This window comes from Boleophthalmus pectinirostris, unplaced genomic scaffold, assembly GCF_026225935.1.
Source record: "Boleophthalmus pectinirostris isolate CB_2022bp ecotype Guang Dong unplaced genomic scaffold, ASM2622593v1 HiC_scaffold_11, whole genome shotgun sequence".
NCBI classification, from domain to species: domain Eukaryota; kingdom Metazoa; phylum Chordata; class Actinopteri; order Gobiiformes; family Gobiidae; genus Boleophthalmus; species Boleophthalmus pectinirostris.
The window spans coordinates 15,472,448-15,500,251 of NW_026570994.1; the positions used below are offsets into that span (position 1 = coordinate 15,472,448).

The 27,804-nt window shown below is 38.4% G+C and overlaps 1 protein-coding gene across 2 annotated transcripts in view; it reads left to right on the plus strand.

The window, feature by feature from the left end:
* mgat5 (alpha-1,6-mannosylglycoprotein 6-beta-N-acetylglucosaminyltransferase) overlaps nt 1-27,804 on the plus strand; it is a 177,644-nt gene that overhangs the window by 102,826 nt on the left and 47,014 nt on the right. For both annotated transcript variants that reach the window (XM_020917156.2, XM_055165367.1), the window contains exon 11: nt 15,679-15,812. In XM_020917156.2, the coding sequence (XP_020772815.1) occupies nt 15,679-15,812 (134 nt within the window). The remainder of the gene's footprint in view (nt 1-15,678; nt 15,813-27,804) is intronic.

A 27,804-nucleotide genomic window follows, 5' to 3' on the forward strand; every position in this document is an offset into this window, starting at 1 on the left:
TAGATGATTTCAGACCTGGAACTGTCAACCTCTACTGACCAAAAGGTAAAAGGTTGGTGAAAACTATTGCTTCATGACATCACAAGGTGGAACAGAGCATTTTGAGTTTTAGAGAGGGATTAAGGATAAGGGGCTACTCAAACATGTGTGAATGAAATAAAACTCAACTTCAGGTATGTTTTTGAAGACATAACAGCATTATAACATGGCTTAAAGCTCACAAGAGTGAATTTTGCTTAATATAGGACCTTTAATTTGATTTTTAGTTTAACACAATCTGACCAGAAAGAGCAGACTTGGTTCAAACTACAACAGGTGAGTTTTTAGTTCAAATTCAAACTCTTAAACAGGACCATGAACGCTGAGAAACAGTGAAATGTGATTGCATGAGTTTCTAAGTTTGTGACAGCTTTTATCCTGGTTGATTCGCTTGAAAAATTTACTCTATTTACCGTTTTTTTCTCGCAATAATCCCGCTGCTTTTTAGTGAAATCTGAACTCTTAAAAGCCCTTGAGAGGACATGTTTCATGAATTAGTCTAGGCTATAAACACTGTGATACGTCGCCGAATCCTTCGTGTATCACAGATTAAGAAAATAAAATTGGAGCGCAAAATAAGTATAGAGTAGTGGGCGAGTTGATTGAGTTGATTGGCAATATCGTGTCTTGAAAATGAGCAATTAAAAATTACTCAAACATACACGAATGTCTCCAAATACAACTTTGAGAAGGTAATTGAGAAGAAAAACAACTATAACATGATTAAAAGCTCTGAAAAGCCCATTTTGCATTCTCAATCCGCTTTAATTTCACTCTCTTAAGTCATTTTACAGCTTTATTAGTTTTTTAAATCAATACAATTGGTCCATCTTGTGTAATCTCTCTGTACCACAGGCTCGTCTATAGTGTGTTTTCTATAGGGCTGTAATCTAATCTAGACCAATACTAATCATGTTTGGTGCTCTGTTGTCCCGGATACACATCTGAGATAAAGATTAGTTTGGTTTGTTCAATAAAAGAAAATCGATTTGAGATAATGGAGCTGCTACTACTACTACTACTACTACTACTACTACTACTACTACTACTACTACTACTACTACTACTACTACTACTACTACTACTACTACTACTATTTCTTATCTTGCAATTTCTACTGTTACTATTGCTACTGTAACTACTACTTCTGCTACTTCTACTGCTACTACTGCTACTACTGATGCTACTTCTGCTGCAACTACTACTACTACTACTACTACTTTTCCTGCAACTTCTACTGTTAGTACTACTGCTACTGCTACTGCTGCTATTACTACTACTACTACTACTACTACTACTGCTACTGCTGCTGCTCCTACTACTGCAACTTCTACTGTTAGTACTGCTACTACAACTACTACTACTACTGTACTACTACTGTACTACTACTGTACTTCATACATTACTGTCGTGTGTCTTTAGTGTAGTGATGTGTGTGATAAATGCGTTACCGTGGGCGACAGGAGCATATGGCTTTGTTCCAGTGAAACAACAGTGGTTTAAAGTGACCTCATTTATCTGTGAGTCAGACAGCGCAGTGCTTCCTCCTCTACATCTGTGTTTGAATGGGCCCACACCTGCCTCTGTTTAGCTCCAGCACTCGTTAATAATGAAATACAGCCCTGGCCTTTCTCTGCTAATCACACATACAGAGTTAATTACTGGGAGACTATTCAGCTGGATGGGAGCGGCTCTGTAAAACTGGGAGATCATAAATACGGGAGCAGCGGCGGCAGAGTGGTGAACGTTTTATTGCTAAGAAAACGGTTTTGGGGTACAGTGGAAACTCGGGCTGGGTATCATTAAGAGGTTGCCAATACGATAGGTACCTCGATACATAGGCCACGATACGATGCATACCTCGATACATAGGCCACGATACGATGCATACCTCGATACATAGGCCACGATACGATACATACCTCAATACATAGGTCACGATACAATGCATACCTCGATACATAGGCCACGATACGATACATACCTCGATACATAGGTCACGATACAATGCATACCTCGATACATAGGCCACGATACGATACATACCTCGATACATAGGCCACGATACGATACATACCTCGATACATAGGCCACGATACGATACATACCTCGATACATAGGTCACGATACAATGCATACCTCGATACATAGGCCACGATACGATACATACCTCGATACATAGGCCACGATACAATGCATACCTTGATACATAGGCCACGATACGATACATACCACGATACGATACATACATAGGCACGATACGATACATACCTCGATACATAGGCCACGATACATGCATACGATACATAGGCCACGATACAATGCATACCTTGATACATAGGCCACGATACGATACATACCTCGATACATAGGTCACGATACAATGCATACCTTGATACATAGGCCACGATACAATACATGATACATAGCCACGATACGATACATACCGATACATATACATAGCCACGATACGATACATCGATACATAGGCACGATACGATACATACCTCGATACATAGGCACGATACGATACATACCTCGATACATAGGCCACGATACGATACATACCTTGATACATAGATACATACGATACGATACATACCTCGATACATAGGCCACGATACGATACATACCTCAATACATAGGCCACGATACGATACATACCTCGATACATAGCCACGATACGATACATATACATAGGCCACGATACGATACATGATACATACGATACATACATACATAGGCCACGATACGATACATACCTCGATACATAGGCCACGATACGATACATACCTCGATACATAATATACCTCGATACATAGGTCACGATACAATATACATACCACGATACGATACATACCTGATTACATAGGCCATGATACGATACATATCTTGATGCATAGGCAACTATACCATACATATCTCAGTACATAGGGCACGATACAATACATACGTCGATACATAGGCCAAGATAGAATAGATACCTCAATACATAGGCCACGATACGATACATACCTCGATACATAGGCCACGATATGTTACATACCTTGGTACATAGGGCACGATATGATACATATCTCGATACATAGGCCACGATACAAGACCTATCTTGATACAGTGCACTTTCAATTCGATAAGATACATTTCAAATCAATTTGATACGGCTCAGTAAAAACAATCGCTAAATCATGGCTGTAATACTAAAAGTCTTTGTTAAATGACTTCTTGTGAATATGAAACACAAACATTTTAATCAACAAAACAGTGAAAATGTCAAATGTGTTGCATAAATGAGTTTCCTTCCACTAAAGAAGAAACAAAACTGTAGCGCTGAAACTAAATAATTTAGTAAAATATACCAAAAACTACTTGTGGCGATATGTCGATCACATTAGACAATACGATATATCAATATTTCGATATTTTTGCACTCCCCTAGTGGAAACAGTGCCTATGTTCACATGCAGCCCAAAATCTCGTTATTATCTGATTTCTGGACAATTAGGATTATTTAAATTTCCTATGTTACATAAAATTGACTCTTGTCAACTTTAAATCATGTTGTAAAATTTTTATAATATACTTTGTACCCGTCTTTGTTTCATAGAGATTGGCATGTCCAGGGCTGAAATGATCCAAATGATTCTAGTGAAGGTGTACAGAGTTTTAAAACACTGTCGAGCACTTCCTGTATCACCACGTGGCATCACAATGTGGAACAGAGTGTTTTACAGTTTGAGAGAAGAACTCTGTCTAAGTAAATGAATATGACTAAAGTTTTATTTGAACACTGTTCTCTTATCAAGTCAAACAAAACTGTGGATGAGTTTGTAAAAAAAAAAAGTAATTATTTTTCCTCCAAATGAACTAAAACTGATAATAATAGGCAGTTAATTTTTATACAATCCTTATTTCCTAAAACCACAAAGCGCGAGCAGTGTTTAATTATTCAACTAGAATAAACTACATTCATTTATTAACATATGTTTTATTAGATTGTTGTGCCATAGACTCATTATGGTGCATTATGGGAAATAGAAAAAGCTCACACAGCAAATACTCGAGTGTCGTTCCTGATCCTGTTACAGCACTTGAGACGCATTAACAAAACAATGAAACAACGAAACACTTCTGCTGCTTCTGTAGGACACTTCACTCTGTCCTGTGCAGTTTCCTGTAATGTTCAGTCACGAGAATAAACTTTAATGTTCCTGTAATTGACCCAAACTACTACTACTACTACTACTATTACTACTATTACTGCTACTACTACTACTACTACTACTATTACTACTACTACTGCTACTACTGCTACTGCTACTGCTACTGCTACTGCTACTACTACTACTACTACTACTACTACTACTACTACTACTACTACTACTACTACTGCTGCTGCTGCTGCTGCTGCTGCTGCTGCTTTTACTATTAGTATTATTACTACTACTACTATTATTACTACTGCTACTATTACTATGACTACTACTACTTCTACTACTACCACTACTACCACTACTACTGTTACTACTTCTACTACTACCACTACTACTACTACTATTACTTCTATTACTACTATTACTACAACTATTACTTCTACTACTACTACTATACTACTATTACTACTACTACTACTACTACTACTACTACTACTACTACTACTACTATTACTACTACTACTACTAGAACTATTACTTCCACTACTACTACTACTAGTACTATTACTTCCACTACTACTACTACTACTATTACTTCCACTACTACTACTACTACTACTACTATTACTATTACTACTTCTGTTACTACTATGTGAGAATGTTGTTCATAGACTTGAGTTCCACATTTAACACCATAATACAACACCTCATCTGCAAACTCGACAAGCTGGTCTCAACACCTCTGCAACTCGCTGCTAGACTTCCTCAGCCAGAAACCACAGGCAGTACGTGATGACAACAAAACCTCCAGCACGATCACTCTGAGCACGGGGGCTCCCCAAGGCTGCGTGCTCAGACCTCTGCTCTTCACCCACCTGACTCATGAGTGCTCAACAAACCACAACGCCAACCACCTTGTGAAGTTCATGGAAAACACAGCTCTGGTGGGTTTCATCATCAAGCACAACAAGACTCTGTACAGGAAAGAGGGAGACTTTTTGACCACGTGGTGCAGGGACAACAACCTCCAAAACTAAGGAGATTGCTGTCGACTTCCGATAACCCAACACCTGCCGCTGACCGTTGATGGCGCTTGCTGTGGAGAGAGTGAGGGTGCACATCGGTGAGGACCTCTCCTGGACCACCAACACCACATCAGGGATGAAGAAAGCTCAGTAGCACCTCTACTTCCTGTGGAAACCCAAGCATGCAAGTGCCTCAACACCCACCATGACCGCATTCTACAGAGGAACCACTGAGAGCATCTTTTTCAGCTGCGTCACTGTGTGAGGTGGAAGCTGCCTGAAGCCCTGAAATGCAGAGTGAACACAGCCAGGAAGATCACTGGTGCACCACTCCCCTCTCTCCAAGACATATACTCCATCTGCCCCACCCGCAAAGTGCAAGTCACCCTGCATACAATCTGTTCAGCCTCCTGTTCTTCAGGAGGAGGTACAGTAGGCTCTGTTCCCGCACCACCAGACTCACTAACAGCTTCGTCCACCAGGCTGTTAGGATGCTGAACTCTGTCCCCTTTACAAACACCAGACTGCCAGGAAGTTAGGAAACCGACGTCTCCCCAAGAACAGAACTCCCCAAAGCACACTTGGACTCAGACCCCCCCGACCCACCCAAAAAAAAGACAGTTTTGCACTATTTACCATTTATTTATTACACATGGGATAATGAGAAAGACAATTTTGATTCTTTGTATGAGGAACTGACAATAAACTTTGAACTTGAACTTGAACAACTACTACACTTCTTCTGCTTCTGTAGGACACTTCACTCGGTCCTGTGCAGTTTCAGTCATGTTGATTCATGAGAGAGAATAGGCATGTAACTGACCCTGACCATAACTACTATTACTACTACTACTACCTTCTCACTACTACTTCTGCTATTACTGCTACTACTACTACTACCGCTATGCTTCTCCTGCTTCTGCTGAACACTTCACTTTGTCGTGGGAAGTTTCCAGTAATGATGATTCATGAGAGAGAGTAAACATTAGTGACTACTGCTACTACATCTACTACTACTTCTACTTCTACTACTACTACTACTTCTACTACTACCACTGCTACTTCTACTACTACTGCCACTACTACTCCTGCTACTGCTTCTACTTCTACTACTACTACTACTACTACTACTACTACTACTACTACTACTACTACTACTGCTATGATTCTACTGCTTCTGCTGAACACTTCACTTTGTCGTGGGAAGTTTCCAGTAATGATGATTCATGAGAGAGAGTAAACATTAGTGACTACTGCTACTACATCTACTACTACTTCTACTTCTACTACTACTACTACTTCTACTACTACTACTACTACTTCTACTACTACTACTTCTACTACTACTCTACTTTCTACTTCTACTACTACTACTACTACTACTACTACTACTACTACTACTACTACTACTACTACTACTACTACTACTGCTATATTCTACTGCTTCTACTACTTTGCTAAGTTTCTAATGATGATTCTAGAGAGAGTAAACTTCTGCTACTACTACTACTACTACTTCTACTTCTACTACTACTACTACTTCTACTACTACCACTGCTACTTCTACTACTACTGCAACTACTACTCCTGCTACTGCTTCTACTTCTACTACTACTACTACTACTACTACTACTACTGCTATGATTCTACTGCTTCTGTTGAACACTTCACTTTGTCCTGGGCAGCTTCCAATAATGATGATTCATGAGAGAGAGTAAACATTAGTGACCCTGACCATAACTACTACTACTACTATTACTACTACTACTACTATTTCTACTTCTACTACTATTTCTACTTCTACTACTATTTCTACTTCTACTTCTACTACTATTTTACTTCTTACTACTACTACTTTCTACTACTACTACTTCTACTTCTACTACTATTTCTACTTCTACTACTACTATTTCTACTTCTACTACTATTTCTACTTCTACTACTACTATTTCTACTTCTACTACTATTTCTACTTCTACTACTATTTCTACTTCTACTACTACTATTTCTACTTCTTACTACTATTTCTACTTCTACTACTACTATTTCTACTTCTACTACTACTATTTCTACTTCTACTACTACTATTTCTACTTCTACTACTACTATTTCTACTTCTACTACTACTACTACTTTACTACTACTACTACTACTTCTACTACTACTACTACTACTACTACTACTACTACTTCTACTACTACTATTTCTACTTCTACTACTACTATTTCTACAACAACTTCTACAACTACTACTACTACTACTTCTACTACTACTTCTACAACAACTACTATTACTACTACTTCTACTACTGCTGCTACTACACTGAACACTTCACATTGCCTTGTGCAGTTTCCTGTAATGATGATTAATGACCGGAAATGTCCATTACTGCCCCTGTAACTGCCCCTGGCTATACAACCTGATAACATCTCTGTCTCCCCCATCTCTCAAGTAATTTTACATCTTTATTAGTGTTTAAAATCAATACCATTCGTCCATCTTGTGTAATCTCTCCGTACCACAGGCTTTGCACAGGCTCCTCTATAGTGTATTTTCTATAGGGCTGTAATCTGATCTCCAATACTAATCATATTGTCTCTGTTGTCCTGAACACGGATCTGAGATGAAAATTGTTTTGTTTCACTTCGTGTACAATAAAAGAAAATGTATTTAATATAATGGAGCTACTAATACTACTACTACTGCTACTATTACTACTATTTCTGCTGCTATTACTATTACTACTACTATTACTACTACTGTTACTACTACTACTACTACTATTACTACTACTACTGCTTACTACTGTTACTACTACGACTATTACTGCTACTACTACTATTACTACTGCTACTACTGCTACTGCTACGGCTATTACTGCTACTACTACTGCTACTTCTCTTACTACTACTACTGCTACTACTACTATTACTACTGCTACTACTGCTACTACTACGACTATTACTACTACTACTACTACTGCTACTAAGTGCTACTATGACTACAACTACTACTTCTACAAATACTACTGCTACTACTACTACTCAAAATGCTGCTACTACTAAATGGTACTGCTACTACTGCTACTACCTATTATTACTACTACTACCACTACTTTTACTACCTATTATTACTACTACTATCTATTATTACTACTTCTACTACCTATTACTAAACTACTACTAAAACAAGGTAAGTGAGGAATAACTTTGGACCTTCCAGCTATATTTAAGAAGTCTTGCTCTCTTAAAATATCTATTATTTCCTTTGATAATGTACTTTTTCTTGACAAATTGTACTATATCAGCTAATGTGCACTGAACTCTTTGATCAGTTGGACAAAATGTGTTATTATTATTATTATTAGCATTTAGGTAATTGGCATGCTAACCAATTTTAATTTAAAGGTCCTGTAATTATTCAAAATGGACTCTTGTAAGTTTGGATGCTCAAAGCTCAAAACGCTCCGTTCCACCTTGTGATTTCAAGTAGTGGTAGTTTTCAAGTTAACAACTCCTTTTTTACCTTTAGTTCAGTAGAGATTGGCAATTCCAGGGCTGAAATGATCCGAATGATTCTAGTGAAGGTGTGTGAGTGTTTTCTGTTTGTGAGAAGAACCGGGGTTTGTGTGTTAAACGTGTGAATGAAACAAAACACAGCTCCAGATTTTGTTGTTTGTGATGAAGAAACATTATAACATAGATCAGAAAATGGCAAAATATATGCACTTTTAAAGCTTCAGAAAAGCCTCAAAATCCATCTATTCATGTGCAATGTCGTTTAACTTTATACCCATATGTATCAATTGAAATTCCAGTGACCTTACAAACCCCGCAGACACGACTGGAGACTTTGTCCTACTGAACTGTTTGCTGATTCTTTGTAAATACAGGAGCTGAGGGACAAGAGACATTAGGAGTGGACAGTTCAGCGAAGGATAGAGAGAGAGCGCGATCGTTAACACATATTTACTTATTTACTTGTCCTTACGAGTAAATAAGTAAATATGTGCTAACGACTAACATACTGTAGCCTACACAGTTGGGTCAGTATTTGCACAAAACGTGGGATTTGCACAGGAAAGGCACAGAAATGGGCAGACAGAATTATAGAAATAAAAGAAAGAAATGTTCAAATGACATGTTTTTGTCAACGATTCATCAACTAATCGTCTATAGAGATGTCATTGCTCTGCCTAGAAAGTTCTAGAGTATGACTTTAAAGAACTCTACTTTACATTTATTCAATTACAGGTGGTTTTATAGCTCAAAAATACCTAGAAAACTGGTATTTTGACTGTGAATGAGGTCATCTCACCACAGATCTGACCTGTAATTTGGTCTGCTTTGGTCTTCAAGCAGATAGAAAAGTTTAATGCCATACTGTGAAACATTTCAGACAAAGCAATAACATCTCACAATGCACTTTAATTCATTTCAGTTCGTCCACCTTCTGATAAAACTTTCAGCGGGCATAAAAAAAAACAATAATTGAAATCTCTTACCCACTTATTTTTAGTGAACTCAATCATTCTGAAGAGTTTGGACCAGCTTGTACTCCAAACCCACAAATAAAAAATAACTAATTCACAAAAAATCACAAAAATCTAATAGGACTTTTATATGAACTCCGCCTGGACTTTGCTCAGTGCACCTTTAAGGACACTTTTATGGGGTATTAATTTCTAAAACATAACATATTTCGATCGCCCTGCCACCTTTAATTGTTTTGAAAATGCTGTATTGATTAAATTGATCGTTTTAGTTTCGTTTTTGACTCTAACCATATACATTTTCGAATAGTGGGATAGCAGGAGAGATCACAAAATTACTCAAACATGCAAAATTGACACAAAAAACTGTCAAACTGTCAATTTTGCGTAATACTCCCTCTTTAAAATAACATGTCTCCCTTAACTTAATTAGCGCTTCATGAACACGTGCTACTGGTTTTATTTCAGTAAACATTTGTTTTAAACTCCCACATTCACTCCCACATCAGGTTAAAAGTTGCACTGTGTAACCAGTTTTTTTCCATGAATATGTCACTGCTTTGCCTAGAATGTTCCACAGTATGACATGAAACAGCTTTACGTAACATTTATTCAATTACAGGTGGTTTTATAGCTCAAAAAACTTGAAAAACTGACAATTCTGAGTGTGAGCAGGGTCACTTCTCCACAGATCTGACCTGTAACTCGGTCATCGAAGATGTTATAAAGGTTAAATGCCATACTGTGAAACATTCAAAGCAAAACAATAACATCTCCATGGAGAAAAGCATTTGACCGACCCATTTCTAGTAAGTTAAAGCTTAAGGCATGTCTTTTCTTGCTTCAACAGTGAGAGAGAGGAATTTGAAGCAGGTCTGTAGTGCAGTATATACTTAAGTTCAGTCACTATGTACTAAATACTTGTCATTTTCATAACCTAAAGCTCCTATTTTACGCGTTATTGACTCTTGTGAACTTTAAGACGTGTTATAATGTGTTACCGCGTCAAAAACAGACCAGGAGTTGTGTTTTGTTTCATTCACACATGTTTGAATAATCCTGCTTTATTATTTATTTATTACTTTCTAAATCTCCAAAGCTCAAAATGCTCTATTCCTCCTTGTGTTAGTTAGTTTTACCTTTAGTTGAGTAAAAATTGGCAATTCCAGAGGCTGAAATTATCCAAATGATTCTAGTGAAGGTGTATGGAGTCTAAAAACACTAAAAAAGTCTAAAAGTACTTCCTGCAAGGTGGATTTTTTTTCAGTTTGAAAGAAGAACTCAGCCTAAATATGCAGGATTTATGTGTTAAACATGTGTGAGTGAAACAAAACACAACCCAAAGTCTGTTTGTGATGAGGAAACAACATTATAACACAGATCAGAAAATAGATCTACCTCCCAGGCCTATTTTTCTGTTTTTCTATCTTAATTCTTTTACCATTGCTCAACCGTCAAAAACAAAACACATGTGGCTTGAGTTTTGAGATGAGGCGAATTTACAAATGGGGGAATCCACTGTCCAGCCTCCTGTAGTAAAAATAAACAAAAGCCATGTGAGAATCGCCATCACACCACGTCATCCTTCTTATATAAGAGCGTTAATGGTAAAAGCTTACACATGTGGCCTCGAGTATTTCCACCGCTCATGTTGTTATGACTGGAAGTATTAAGATAGCTTCACGACTTCATGTTAAAATAATAGGGCTACTGCTTTGTAATAGTACTGATATGACATTAAGAAATGTGTAAGTTTTTGCAGCCGATGGTTTGTTTTGGCCGACTTTTAAAGGTCCTATATTACACATAATCAACTCTTGTGAGCTTTAAGTCATGTTATAATGCTGTTACCTCGTCAAAAACAGACCTGGAGTTGTGTTTTGTTTCATTTACACATGTTTGAGTCACAAATGATGATTAGTCTGTCTATTTCTTAAGCTCAAAATGCTCTAGTTCCACCTTGTGATGTCATGAAGCAGCTGTTTTCAAGTTAACATCTCTTTTTACCTTTAGTTCAGTAGAGATTGGCAAGCCAGGCTGGTGCCACGTAGTGCCTCCGCTCAATTTCATTTCCATTTCCCTCCAGCAACTAGGTCAGGAATCAAAATACAATAGACAGTTCACTCTGCCCCCCCCCCACACCACTTGAACAGGCCCTATGACGCAATTTTTAAAAGTTGTCATGGCCTATTTTACTTACTGGCTACGTTTTGGCAAATAATAACATGTCTGCATCTTGTATTTTGTTGATTTTTTAAAAGTATTTATATTTATATTTAAATAATTATGTGATGTATTTACATTAGCCGCTGAATTTTCGTCTGACAAGCTCGAGAGTCGACGCAAAGTTCTGTAGTGCAGTTAAGGACAGAAAAATGGCAAGTGTTAAAGTCCAAAAACGTGACAGAGAGTGCTTCAGAGAGTTTTCACTGAACAGTGGACGACCGATTATTTTTTTTGTTCAGTGTAAGGACCGTGCAGTTTGCCTGATAATGTAAAGAAAGTGTGGCAGTTTGCAAAGAATATAATCTGCGTCGTCACGGTCATACAATTCTGTTTTACGGCCCCCATCGCAGTCAGGGGCGATTAACGTGGCCCCCAGAGGAAAAACGTTTGGTGACTCATGTTCTAGTGTATCAACAATGTATGGAGTTTAAGAGTTTGAGAGAAGAACTCAGCCTAAATATGCAGGGTTTGTGCGTTAAACGTGTAAATGACAAAAAAAAACAAAAAAAAACACGCTGCTTCACAGATAAGAAAATTGCGTAATATGGGCCCTTTTTAAAATATAAATACAATATATCAACACAATAAACATAAATAATCACAGTACTTTTCAGAAAAACAAGTCTGAAAACTGCAATTCAATATTTCTCGACTATAGTTTAACCCTACACCCACTGGCCTATTGTATTTCTACGAGTTTCGTTTACATTGTCTGCTCATAACCTCAGGCTTAAACCGGCGTCTTCTCCGTTACAAATTTCTTCATTCATTCAGTTTCTTGCTCATTGTTTGGTTTGTAAACAGCCCCCGTCTCTCTCTCTCTCTCTCTGTCAGTTTGACCTCCATGCCAGACAAATGATGATAATTATTAGTAGCAGAGATAGTGGTTTGGTTTAATAGGCTCCGACCACAGAATCCCCCAATGGGTAATGACTGAAACCACATAGGTCTGAGCAGCGGTTTCTCTGCTTTTTCAACGAGCTCTGGCAATTAAAACGCAATGATTTTTGTATTAATATCAAATTTCTGTTAGTTTTGTGTTACCGGACCGGAGGGCGTAGTCAAGGCAAGGGGGGCAATTGTTGTCGAGGTGGCTGCCCTAAATATAAAATGCTGCGGGAAACACTAGGTCTGGGAGATCTGGCTAAAAACAATCTCTTTTTTTGGGATGTAACGATATCAAAATCCCTCGATATGATATTACAATCACAAAAATGACATTAAAATCACAAAAAAGACATTAAAATCTGAAAAAAAGACATTCAAATCACAAAAAAGACATTCAAATCACAAAAAAAGATATTAAAATCACAAAAACTACATTAAAATCACAAAAACGACATTAAAAATCACAAAAACAACATTAAAATCAGAAAAAATACATTACAATCACAAAAAAGACATTAAAGTCACAACAACAACATTAAAATCACAAAAAAAGACATTCAAATCAGAAAGAAATACATTACAATCACAAAAAAGACATTCAAATCACTAAAAAGACATTCAAATCACAGAAAAGATATTAAAATCACAAAAAAGATATTAAAATCACCATAACTATCCATTTAAGCGAAGAGACTTAAGTGATTCGATATATTGTGACGATCTCCGATATTATTGTGAGACTGTTGACGATACGATAACACGATATTTCAGTGTAGATGTTATTACTTTAGCCGAAATGTTCTGCAATTTGGCATTTAACTCCTTCGTATCCATGGAGACAAGCAGGCGAAGTCAGATCTGTGTAGAGGTGAGCACGGTCATCGCAAGAATGCATGTTTGAATGGAAAATATGCAACATTTTGAGAGTCACGTGCACATGATCTTGTTCGCAGAAGTCTAAACTAAAGAGTTGCAAGGTTTTAAACTGGGTAAAACCCCGTGAAGACAAGACACTGTTGCCGAAAAAATGTTCAGCCTTTGTGAATGAAAAGTGAAGTAGTGATTTTGATTTCGTTTCCATGTTTAATTCTGAGCCCTGTTTGAAAACCACACGCCGAGTCCTCGTCAGACCATTTGTTGTGAAAAGCAGATGGCAGCGAGTTAAAACTTTTCCTTTTTTTTTTTACCGCAGTGTCTGTTCTTGACCCGCTCATGTTCACGTTTCCATAACAACCATCACTGGACAAAAAGGAGTGAAAAACTGTGCTTTGAATCTGCAGCTCTAAAAATGTGTGCTAAATGTTGGAGCTAAGACTGGGTGCATAATGTTAAATTTAAAATGATGTCTTTATATTGATGATGAACTTTTCTCGTCAAGGGTCTATCACATGCTTCTCTCCATCGAGATACTGCCTGGAATGTTCCACAGTATGGCGTTACACTTATTTATCGCTATGGAAACAGCATGTGACATCATAGTACTTTGTTATAATGTTGTTTCCACATCACAAACAGACCTGGAGTTGTGTTTTGTTTCATTCACACATGTTTAACTCACAAACCCTGCAGATTTAGGTTCTATCTCAATGGGAAAACACTCTGTTCCACCTTGTGATGTCATGTGGTGATACAGGAAGTGTTTTTAAACTCCACACACCTTCATGAGAATCATTTGGATCATTTCAGCCCTGGATTTGCCAATTTCTGCTGAACTAAATGTAAAATGCAGCTGTACCAAAGATAAAAGATAAAACACTTCATGACATCACAAGGTGGAGCAGAGCATTTTGAGCCTTGGAACTGTAGACAGACTAATAATAAAGGATTACTCAAACATGTGTGAATGAAACAAAACACAACTCCAGCTGTGTTTATGATGATTTAAGAGCATTCTACCTTGTCTTAAAAGTGCACAAGAGTCAGTTTTGCGTAGTATTTTAACTGTTTATTTATTTAAAAGGGGCAATGCATATTCATGAACATATACTTGTAAATATGCCAGAATTAGCCCGGAGGCTGCTTTACATCTGTAGCCCCCAGCAGGTCAGAGAGATAATGACAATTCACAGGACAAACATGGTAGAAACAGCACAATAAGGCCCCATCCACACTAGTACGGAATCGAGTCGTTTTCGTTGTGGATGCAGTGTTCGTCGACACTAATCCGACTGAAAACGGCTCCAGAGACGGAACGATATGGCAAAGTAGTTCACCGCCAAAACGCAAAGAGGCTAGAATATATGTCCATTCATATGTACGTGACCTGCAGACGTATAATCTCTGAAAAGTTTAATATGAACCATCTCCAACGCGATAGAAACACAGAACAGACTCACCATCAGCAGAACACCCCTCTGTCACAGAAAAAACACTCATAGTCCAGTGAGTCGTGTCCTTTAGTCCGACAGAAGCTGAACCGCATCAGGACACAAGGAGAGAGCTGTTTTTTGAGTGCTCAGTTTAAGCAAATTAGCCATGCGGTTTTAAGTTTCATTTCTGTAAAACGTAAACAAATATGAACGAAGCTATGTGGATAGGGAAAGCTTTCGGACACAGAAACGACGTGTCTTGACGCAAATCATTTCTGATACGGTGATTTGTTTCAGTATAAACATAGTATAAGACACAATCATGACATTACAACTTTGACATTTACATAAAAGCATAACATTAGTGATCACAGACCTGGTTTCTCTTAAAACATAATTTCAGTTTGGTTTTAATCTAAAAATGACAAACCTTCCATAGAGTCACATACACCTCTGCCCTCCATCTGAAATTATGACAACTATGATTCAGCCTATTATCTATTTTTACTCTAATCTCTTCTTTTTGTGTGTCTGTCTCGCCGCAGCTCACACTCCAGACAACAGCTTCCTGGGCTTCGTGGTGGAGCAGCATCTGAACGCCAGCGACATCAAGCACATCGACGACATCAAGAGACAGAACCAGTCGCTCGTCTACGGAAAAGTCGACAACTTCTGGAAGGTACGGAGGCCACGGAGGGACACATTTAGCTCATGTGCTTTTATTTTCTAATCAGAAATCATCCAATATGACCACAAACAGGGGAAGTAAATAGAATATATCTTTATTTTTATAACAGCAAGTGACTAAATAGACGTCCGGTAACCCCACTGTTATCTATGTCACTACTTCCTGTACAATTTTATCTCTATGTGGCTTTTACTGAGTCGTGCTAACATGAATAAATAATTAAAGATAAGAAAGGCAGTGAACAGTGTGGGTGGATGTCACTGACAACATGTTAAAAAGTACACAAATAAAATTACAACTTCAGCAAAGGACACTTGTATTATATGAGGGAAGTACCAATACTCATAACATCCTTAGTATTATTTGGAATATATTGATTTTTACATACATTGTTTTGTTGCAGTGGAGAGGGTACAAATAGATGAGGTGACTACATTGCCCATAATCCTTTGCAGGCATAATATTATGTTGCTACTGGGAAGGATCCATCGAAAAAATGAGCATCAAATCGCCATGTTTGATTTCCCAGTGGGATGCGTCTAGTGTCAAAACTGACCTTTTCAAGTCTTTTGAACCATATCGCTTTTGTTTCTGGTTCTGATATTGTCATATTTTAGTTATGGGATTCAGGCATCTTAATTATGTGGTTGTTGGACGTCCTAACAGCGGGAAACGGGCTTCGAAAGTTTGCGAACTCCATAAATGCAAAAGGGAACCTGTGTGACTGCAAACCTCCGTTCAAACTGTTTCTCTTCCCAACGGAATTGAAAAATGGTGAAAGGTGAAGGCGATGGGCAGGGTTGATACACAGGAAGGACGAAAAACTTAACCTTTGGCTGCCTAAGAAATCATTGACCAATCATTGAGTTGTATGTGGAGCGCCAACAAAGCAAAATCCCGATCCCTCGCTCCACCTTGGTTACGAATTTAAAAAGTCAACACCAAAGCGAAAGGCACCAACTGTTCGCCAAGAAAAACCTTCTACTGCAAAGAGACCAAGACGTGATGTTGCTGTAAAGTCAGTCGAACAAGAAAGTGCGAGCTCGGCCTGTTTGTCTTCTGCACCTCTCGATTAACAAACGGGATTTTGCTTTGTTGGCGCTCCACATAAAAAAATGTTCACTGCAAACTTGGGATGATTTCTTAGGCAGTCAAAGTTTACCTTTTTCGTCCTTCCTGTGTATCAATACTGCCCATCGCCTTTGTCTTACACTGTTTTTCTATTCCATTGGGAAGTTTGAATAGAGGTTTGCAGTCACACAGATCTGATTCCCTTTTGCAACTTCCGAAGCCCATTTTCTGCTGTTAGGACGTCCAACAACCACACAATTACCATGTCTGAATCCCATAACTAAAATATGACAATATCAGAACCAGAAACAAAAGCGATGGTTCAAAAGACTTGAAAAGATCGACTTTGACAATAGACGCATCCCACTGGGAAATCAAACATGGCGGTTTGATGCTCACTTTTTCGGAGGATCCTTCCCAGTATGCATTGCACCATGACCAGAAGTCCAAAATTCAGAATGGATAAACACATTTTAGTCTCAATCATTTAAAATATTACGGTACACTTTGTAACTGCGCTGCTGTGGAGGGGACATGATGATGTTTTTGCTTTGCCTGGTTACGGGTCAGGTCTGTGGAGAGGCAACCCCGCTCACTGAGTATTAGTTATTACGTTTAATGGAACAAAGGAAGCAAAAGTAAGACACTCCATGGAGACAGAGCTGATATCTTTAGCCAAATTTTTAACGTCTTCCAAGTTTTGCAATTGTCATCTTTGTCCTACATTTCGTAGATTGTGCTGAGGAATACAGATATTGTCTCATCTTTAAATCCATGAAGTCTTCCAAAATAATCCGAGTATCCGGGGTTAGCTAACAATGTGCAGATCTGTCCAAAGTCGGAGTTGTTTTTGTCTGGATCCTGTAATCCCTGTGCCTTTCCGCTGCAGTGTGGGCATACATTTGAATATATTAAAAGTGAGGAGAGAGAGGGCCATAAGCTGAATCTGAGCTGCTCAAGCACAGTCCGATTAAGTTTCTCTTTGAAACTTTTAGCAGTGTTCTTCAAAGAGTTTTGTGCCGCGCCGTGCTTTGGAAATGGGGTAGTTTTGCATGGTCGGTCAACCAAAGCCCTCCTTATCTGTGCAAGGAGAATGCGCCAGGAAATATCATAGAAGAGTCAGTTTGGGAGAAGAGTTTCAAGGTGCACTGCGTAACTTTTCTAGTGTGTGGTCTGTCACGTCCTGGCCTCCATGGAGATGTTGTGGCTTTTAACATAGACTGTATGAGGAAGTGATGCCCATAATGTTCAGCTCCAGTCAAATGAAGCTCATCGAGGTTGGAAGTTATGGAGCAAATTTGGAGTTCTATATTAGGAACTGGACAAAATAGCAAATTAAAAACACCAGAATCGTGTAGATCGTTAATACGAAGATTTAAAATTAAAACTAAAATGACGAGGCTCACAGCAGCAGATACACAATTTCTCTTTATAAAGTGAATTGGAGCTAGAGTCACTGGAGCCTGAAGCGCGTCCAGGCTCACTTCCTATTTGAATGCAGTCTTTACGTGGAATATAATGAAACAGAAAACGCACACCAAAGTTCTTGTAGAGGTTCAAGTGCAAGGAACAGCAAAATAAAGGTGAAAAAATGCATAGTGCACTTAAATGGTCGATGTCCAAAAGCTTTTAAAAAATTTTAAATAATGTTTTGGCAAAAAAAAAGCCTTCGTCAGATATTTTTCTTTCAGTAGGCTGTGGTCCAAAGCAAGGAAAATATCTGACGATTTTTTGCCGAAACCTTATTTAAAAATAAAAAAGCTTTTGGACAGCGGCCGTTTGAGTGTGCTATGAATTTTTTCACTTTTTGACCTGGAATTTACCACAATATGGCATTAAGCCGATCTATTTTGCATTCATTAAACTATAGGTGTTCCACTGATTTGACCTGTGACCTGCTTGTCTCTTTGGAGATGAGGGATGCACAGATATTGATTCTGGTATCGAATATCAGCGTTGATACTGGAAAATTAGCTGGATCAGTGTTAGGACCCAGCTCATTGGGTTCAGGGAAGTAACAAAAGAACCAAGATGGATAATGGAATAAATTAAATCATGTTTAATCAACAGGGATGTAAAAGGTAAATTAACAAAACAGACTAAAATATATACAGAATATAACCTAAATTAAGGAACAAAAATAGGATTAACATTAGGGATGGGCATTCGATGAAATTTCTTAATCGATCGTCTGAAGAAGTAACGATCGATTATCGATTAATCATTAATGTTTTTATATTTAAAATTATCATAATTATTATTACTATCTGCACTAATCTGCATAAATATTCAACTTTACGCATATAAACCGTAACACTCTAAAGCCACATCAATCATTTGACATTATAATGTGTTTAATGCAGATTTGTTCAACTCTCACAGAAACAAACTTAAAACCGCATCGCTAATTTGCATAAACTCAGCAAAGATAAAACTACAGCTTTGTGTCGCTGATGCGGTCAATTTCTGTCAGATTAAAAGACATGATTCAGGTGAATACAGGTTAATGTGACAATTTGCGTTTGTCAAAACAGGACACCGTACGGGGGAGGGAGGTGGGGACTCGTCACACATTGCGCGACTCTCACCTGGTAAAACTTTTTCCCACTGGACACCGAAACATATGTTCCTGCTTTGTTCACTGTGCAATGGACTCACACTTGTCCCGAACGCAACGGAAAGCATGGAATTTCTTGTACAAATCATCGTTAAACGCGCATTTGTGCTTCGGTACGTTGCAGACTGACCCACTGTTTGTGTCTCGCTCCTTCTGATGCAAACACATGTACAGACCCTGTTTGGTCACGCTACGCACAGCAACCTACATTCGGTTTGTCGATTAAAATTAACGTAATCAATGAAATTCTTAATCAATTATCGATTAATCGATTAATCATGCCCAAATTAACATACAAGTTTTGTGCCACAAACACAGGCTTACACAAAAACAAGTGGTTAAACTGAGGGACACACACAAAACTAAAACACAAGTGCCCCAAAGTAAAACCACATAAAACCACAAACAGAATCGCGTGACAAATTAAAAAAGGCACAAAACAGAAATTAACTAACCAAGCGTCTCAACAAAACAAAGTCAGACACGTACTAGTACAACACAAGTGACTGACACAAAAGAGGATCAAGGACAGTCAGCAAAGTAATTTAAAGCACACAAAACAAATCAGAACTGAAGGCCAGGTATTATTTAAGCAGATATCCTGGTTGTGCCTTTAATTGGATGTGATAAGAGGATTTACAGGCTGATTTTGACCTAGAAAGTCTCATAATGTTTGAACTTTTATGCATACAAAGCTGTTCTGTAGTGATATCAATACAAACGTTTATGGTCTTGTTCAGGTGTTTGATTTTCAGCAAAAAGGTGAGAGTGACTTACTGAAAAACTATGATGTTGAGACTTGTTTAACAGCACAAATCATCTCACCTGTTGTAGGATTTATGGTCAGATTGTGCTAAAATAAAGCTCAGATTCATGTCTAATAATAAACCCTCAGACAGAGCAGTGCTTACAGTTAGAATCACACCCCCAGGGAATGTTAACGCCATCATCTCTAAAGTATTAATCGCACACATGCAACAAAAATAGGTCAAATATAGAAAATTAGCTGGAAAAAAACCTACAAAAGTCCCAGTCCCAGCATGTATTACAGCTCACAGCGTGTACCACTGGCCTCTAATCAACCTCTCTCTCTCTCCATTACCTCCTGCTTTTAATTAAGGGACATTTTGGGGCCCGAGCGATAACGAGCCTCCTCTCTCCTCCTCCTTTTAGCGTCCCGGGGTTTTTGCTTTCTTCCTCTTCCTCCTCTTCTTCTTCGCTTAATAGGCTTGATATGTAAATACTCGGAGTCACTGTTTAAAGTGGAGCCTTGGTTGCATTTCAAAGTGGATGAACTAGAGTTTTCGCGATACTGAAATGTCAAACTCCATTTCTATACTAAGGAATAGACTCGATACCAACACCGATACCGATACCATGTGGTCATAGTGGTCCACGGGCGTATACTAGTCTATGTGCTCTTAAACTTGTTCTGATACAGCTCAAGATCATCCTAAAGTTATTCAGGAAAGGTTGTCTCCATGGAGATGTTGCTGCTTTGCCTGGAATGTTACACAGTGTAGCATTAAGCATCTATCTAGCATCTTTTTGGGTCTTAAAATACAGTACAAACACCCTTTTATACTGTTACTGAGGTCGGCTTTTCACAGATCTGACCTGTAACTTGGGTTGGCCACATTTCTCTACAAGCAAGTGGTGGCCCCTGTACCTGTAAAGTTACGCAATGCACCTTTAATTTCTGTCATGGGAGTTTTTAATCTTAATACCTGCTCAAATTAAATATCTAGTTTCAAGTGTTGATTAGTATCTGAATCTCAATACTTTAGACCCGTGTTTCTCAAACTTTTTTTTCTGGGGATCCATATTTTAAAAGTCACAAAATAAAGGTGGATTTGACCATTGTTGAACATTAATGAGGATATTTTATTGTTGACTGAGCGATTTGTCTCTCTGAACAATCAGTATTATCACTAGGAACATTTACTTTGATAAGTATAAACAGAAGTGGCACAATGTAATTTTATGTAAACCAAAATTAACATCATATATTTTAATTAAAGACTGTTTTGGACCTAAGCTGTATGTCACCCTTAATCTGAGCAGAGGTCAGAGGTCAGTATGTGCCCAGCTGAGGTGTGGGACTCTGCCTCTGGCCTTGGAGACTGGACGCTTCCACTCAGTCCCAGAGGAGGAGCGGACATGTACTCTGTGCGACTCAAAGGACACTGAAAATGAAATGCATTTTCTCTTCTACTGTCCTTTTGTATCATGACCTGCTCTGTCAGTTGTTGTCTAATGTTTCTTACTGTTGGTTTGCTGTGTCTGATGAAGAGAGACTGGAGTATTTCTTTAAATGTAATGTTTTCAACTAAACTAACTTTTCAACTCAACTAAACTAAACTATTACTCAAGTTTTAAACCATCCATAAGTCGCCTGTTTGGACATTTCTTTTTCTTTTCAACTTTCAATTGAACCAGCAATATTGGAACGAAATGGTCCATAAAATAATTACAAAAACATTAGAAATTATACAAAACATGGCTTAACATTTCACCATTTCTACTGCGATAGGTGGGCCTGTGTCTGTTTTTGTAGCGCGTTCCAGTCCGGGGTGCAGGAGGAGAGCGCAGCAGCAGATCAGGCGCAGCATTCAGTCTGTTTTTGTGCTTCGTCTTCATTTTTGTGAGCACAGAAAATCCCAATTCACACGTATATGTAACAGTGAAAGGAATAAGCATAGAAACACTGGCCCGACTGAGGATTTGCTGACTCACTAGACCTAAACCTACATGCAGATCGTGACAAGGCGACCCAAAAAACATCTCTTGAGACCCACTTGAGGATCACGACCCATTCTTTGGGAAACAATGCTTTAGGCAACCCGAATACTGAAGCCTTAAAGCTGCACTGTGCAACTTTGCAACTGTCACTTTACCTCTTTGTTCCTCAGCATGGCATTGTCTTTTCTGCGTTTCTTTTCAGCTTCATATGTCCACTCATGTTGTTCATCGTACATTCAAATAGAGCTTAATGGTACGCACGGTGTTCTCAGGTTAAGTTTATTTAGGAAGGAAGAAAGACTCTGGTTTGAATGTCAAATATGTCCATTGAACACGTCATTATAGTGAGTTGAGGTGAGGTCAGGTGAAGCAACATGTTTGTCACCATGGAGATGTTACCGCTTTGGTTTACATTTATTTAACTACAGGTGTTCGTTATTGAGAGAGACAGATGAGTTGTGGGAGTTTATTTCATTTTTTTTTGGTCTATTTTTGTCTTCGTTTAGGTATAATTGAAAAAGACAAGCATACATTCTTACCGATAACATGGCTCAGTGCGCACAAGAGTCAATTTTGTGCAATAAAAGACCTTTAACCTTCATGGTTCAGTACTGGAAGGGCATTTTCACAGAGCAATGGTGTTCAAGATTTGTATTTTTCACTTAAATGGTGTTATTATTGAAACAGATCTAGTGTCGGGGATATTTTCTAGGACCAAGGTTAGTCCTGCTTTAGTCATACCAGTCGGAATCATCTTTACTCACCTCAAAAATGCAATGTTTTTCAGTCCTGTGTAGTCATTCTCTTCTTTTTAACATTAACAAGCCACGCAGTTCTCCGATTGGTTAATCCACCTGTCAATCACGCCCATCAGAACGCGTTACTGTGAAGTACAGGAAAACCGTTTTGTCTTGGCAGGCAGGCAACAAAACCCGAGCCGTTTTATGATTTCATACACTAGACTATAGCAATTTCAAAGGGCTAAGTGCATACCCTGAGCGCGGCATTGTGGGTAACGGCGGCGCATAATTTCTTTAGACAGGCATTAAAAAGCAATGTATAGCCTTGTCTCAGAGCCTCGGCTGAATAAAATGGGCTAGACTGAAAAGGTGTAAGTGTGTCAGTCTAACAAAGCGGAGAATACAATAGGTGAGAATATCTATCTCAGCCCATAGGCATTACATTTGAGGACTGATAAAAAATGCTTGTAAGATATTCCCTCTTTTAAATAACTATTGTATTTTTGTAGGATATGGAAAGACTTTTATGTGAAAACTTAGACTCGTTGTTGTTAAAGGGCCCATGTCACACTGTTTTCTGACCTATGTTATAATGTTGTTTCCTCATCACAAACATACAGTATTTTTCGGACTATAAGTCGCTCTGGAGTATAAGCCGCACCAGCCAAAAAATGCATAATGAAGAAGAAAAAAGCATATAAGTCGCACTTTTTGGGAGAAATGTATTTTATAAAATCAGAGACCAGGAACTGACATTTCATCTAGAAAGGCAAGTTATAGTAAACACAATAGAAGAGAGAACAACAGACTGTTAACGTCACATATGAACAGTTCTTCAGATAACTAAGATAAACAACAGAACAAGTTTACCAAACTCTACATCTCACTGGCAAGGAGAAAATTCAGTTTGTTGATTGGATAAAAGTTAGTTTGGTTGAAGACGTTTCGCAGCTCATCCAAGCTAAAGCTGCGAAACGTCCAAAGTAACTTTTGTCCAGTCAACAAACTGAATTTTCTCCTTGCCACGGATTCTACCTGGACGACTGAGGGATTCTTCACACACTCTCCATCTCACTCCAAATCACTAAATCAATTCAATTCTTCATCCTCGGTGTCACTTCTGAGCAACTCCACGACCTCCGGAGGTAAACAGAGCGCCGCTTCCTTTTCTGTGTAGCTGTCGTCAGACTCAGCATCAGTTCCAGTTAGAATTATTCCGGCCTTTCTGAATCCCGACAGGATGGTTTCAGTGTCACTGAAGTCCAGGCTTTGTCCATCCATCGAATGACTTCCAGGAAAGTTTCATGTTGCATCCTCCCGTTTCCCATAAAGCTGTGTTCTCCATCCTTGCTTTCTCCCAGTCCCTCACAAGTTTCTCGCTCACTCCAAACTTTCTTTCTGCTGCTCGATTACCATTTTCGGCTGAATATTTCACGACTTGCAGCAGGACAGAGGCTCTTTCTGCAGGAGACATGTGCAGTAGAGTGAAGTGACAGTGGTGCAGGAGGAACAGGAGCAGCAGATACTGACACACAAAACTAGAGCCTCTTGCGGCTGCAGTGTGAAAATTTTCATATATAAGTCAGAGTATAAGTCGCAGGAAACACCCAAACCATGAAAAAAGTCTAAATCGTCTAAAAATGAGGTACCTGGAGTTTAACACAAACACAAACGCTGCATATTTTAGCTTCTGCTCTGTGTCATGTAGTAAGGAAGTGCTCCACTGTGTTTATAAACTCCATACACCTTCACTGGAATCATTTAGATGATTTCATGAACTCTGGAATTGCCAATCTCTACTGAACTAAATGTAAAAGGTGCTGTTAACTTGAAAACTACCCTCCTCCCTGTCAAAGTTTTTAGAAGGTTTGTGAGAATGAAGAAAAACACAACTTCTGCTCTGTCTGTGATGAGGAAACAACATTATAACATCGATGAGGAAATAGTGTAATATGGGCCCTTTAAGGTTTTTTTATTAGTATTTCTTGGAAGTTAGAAAGTACAGTTTTTCCAGACAACATAAAGGGGAAGTTCCTGCATCATTAACCATGTCTATGATGTCCTTGCACAGTCGTTTTCCCCAGACGCTTTCTGTGACTATAGTTAGTTTAGTTTCGATTCCGTTCTGACCTGGATGGCTGCATTCTGTGGGTTTTGCATCTTCCAAAAAATCGAACATGAAAGCCACAATGTACAAACCACCAGTGTATTTCAGTTTCAGTCGTACCTGCACCTAGATTTGGTTTAGTCCTGGTTTAGACCTTTGTAGTCCACTCTCACGACTTTTATAGATCTGGTTTAACAACAAGAACTTACCGTCAGTGTTCAGTATTAACAATTACCTGCTTATTCATTCTTATTTTACTACTACTATTAATACTACTACGACTACTACAACTACTTCATTTATTATCACTAGATCTGTTACTACTTTTACTTGTAGATCTGGTACAGTTCACATACAATTTATGACTACTACAACTACTAGTGCTACTTCACAAATACCTCCAAATACTATGTATGCGTAGATTCCACTACTACTTTTACTACCATCTGTACCTCTTGATTTTAGTCTGCTACTACTGCTACTACTACTACTACTACTACTACTACTACTACTACTACTACTACTACTACTACTACTACTACTACTACAAACTTCTTATATTTTAGTTCTAGTTTAGTTCTAGTTTAGTGTACTACTACTACACTGAACTACTGCTACTGCTGCTACTACTGTGTCTACTACTGTGTCGTCTACTGCTACTACTACTACTACTACTACTACTACTACTACTACTACTGTGTCTACTACTACTACTAATACTACTACTACTAATACTACTACTACTACTACTACTACTACTACTACTACTACTACTACTACTACTACTACTACTACTACTACTACTACAACTTCTTATATTTTAGTTCTGGTTTAGTTCTAGTTTAGTCTTCTACTACTACTACTACTGCTACTACTACTACTACTACTACTACTACAAAAACTTCTTATATTTTAGTTCTAGTTTAGTTCTAGTTTAGTGTACTACTACTACACTGCACTACTGCTACTGCTGGTACTACTGTGTCTACTACTGTGTCGTCTACTACTACTACTACTACTACTACTACTACTACTACTACTACTGTACTACTACTGTGTCTACTACTACTACTACTACTGTGTCTACTACTACTACTACTACTACTACTACTACTGTGTCTACTACTACTACTACTACTACTACTACTACTACTACGACTACTACTACGACTACTATTACTACTACAACTACTACTACTGCTTATATTTTAGTTCTGGTTTATTTAGTTCTAGTTTAGTCTTCTACTACTACTACTACTGCTACTACTATTGCTACTACTGCTACTACTAATACTACGACTACTACTACGACTGCCACTACTACTTTTGCTACTACAACTACTACTACTTCTTATATTTTAGTTCTGGTTTAGTTTTATTTAAGTCGTCTTCTACTACTACTACTACTACTGCTGCTGCTGCTGCTGCTGCTGCTGCTGCTGCTGCTGCTGCTGCTGCTGCTGCTGCTGCTGCTGCTGCTGCTGCTGCTGCTGCTGCTGCTGCTGCTGCTGCTGCTGCTGCTGCTGCTGCTGCTGCTAACACTACTACTAGTACTACTACTTATATTTTAGTTCTGGTTAAATTCTAGTTGAGTCTACTATCACTACCACAACAACTACTTCCACTACCACTACTGCTACTGCTATTACTATTTCTACTCCTACTACTACTACTACTAATATTTTAGTTCTTGTTTAGTTCTAATTTAGTCGACTACTACTACTACTACTACAACTACTAGTACTACTACCACTACTGCTACTACTAGTAAAAACCAGAGATACTTGTACAGGTAGTTCTTGACAGTCGTCTCAGGCCTGTCTTCTCTAACCACATGAGTTCAAAAGTTTGCTGTGCTTCCTTTCTGGTTTTATACACGTCTCATATTTCGTATATTTCTGTGTCGCTGGTTTTGCTCCGGTGTTGAAATGATGTGAAATGTCCCTTATCGCTGCGTTTGATGTCTGAGCTGAGGATTGTGGGAGTGGAAACTGGAGCACCTGTCTGAATTTTGATAAAGGTTCAAAAATATCAAAATTATTTCAAGTAGGAACATTTCAAACTTGGAAAATTTGGATTAAGACGAAGACATGCACATTTGAGTACTTTAGGTATTAATTAGTGAGACAGGTCAGACCGAAGTCCAAACCAGAACTGACCAAGGACTACACCAGGACTCAACCAAGACCTAATGAGGACTAAACCAGGACTAACCAAAGACTGCAAGAAGACTCAACCAAGATTAAATGAGGACTAAACCAAGATTAAACCAGGTCAAAACCAAGATTATACTAGGATTATTACTAGGGCTGAGGAAAACAAGACTAAACCAGGACTCAACTAAGACTTAACCAGGACTTAATCAGGACTAAACCAGGACTAAACTGGGATTTAACCAGGCAAGACTTAATCAGGACTAAACCAGGACTAAACTAGGATTTAACCAGGCAAGACTTAATCAGGACTAAACCAGGATTAAACTAGGACTCAACTAGGACTTAACCAGGACTAAACTAGGGCTAAACCAGGACTTAACCAGGACTAAACCAGGTCCAAACCAAGATTATACTAGGATTACACCATGACGAAATCAAGACTAAACCAGGACTAAACCAGTACTCAACTAAGACTTAACCAGGACTTAATCAGGACTAAACCAGGACTAAACTAGGACTCAACCAGGATTTAACCAGGCAAGACTTAATC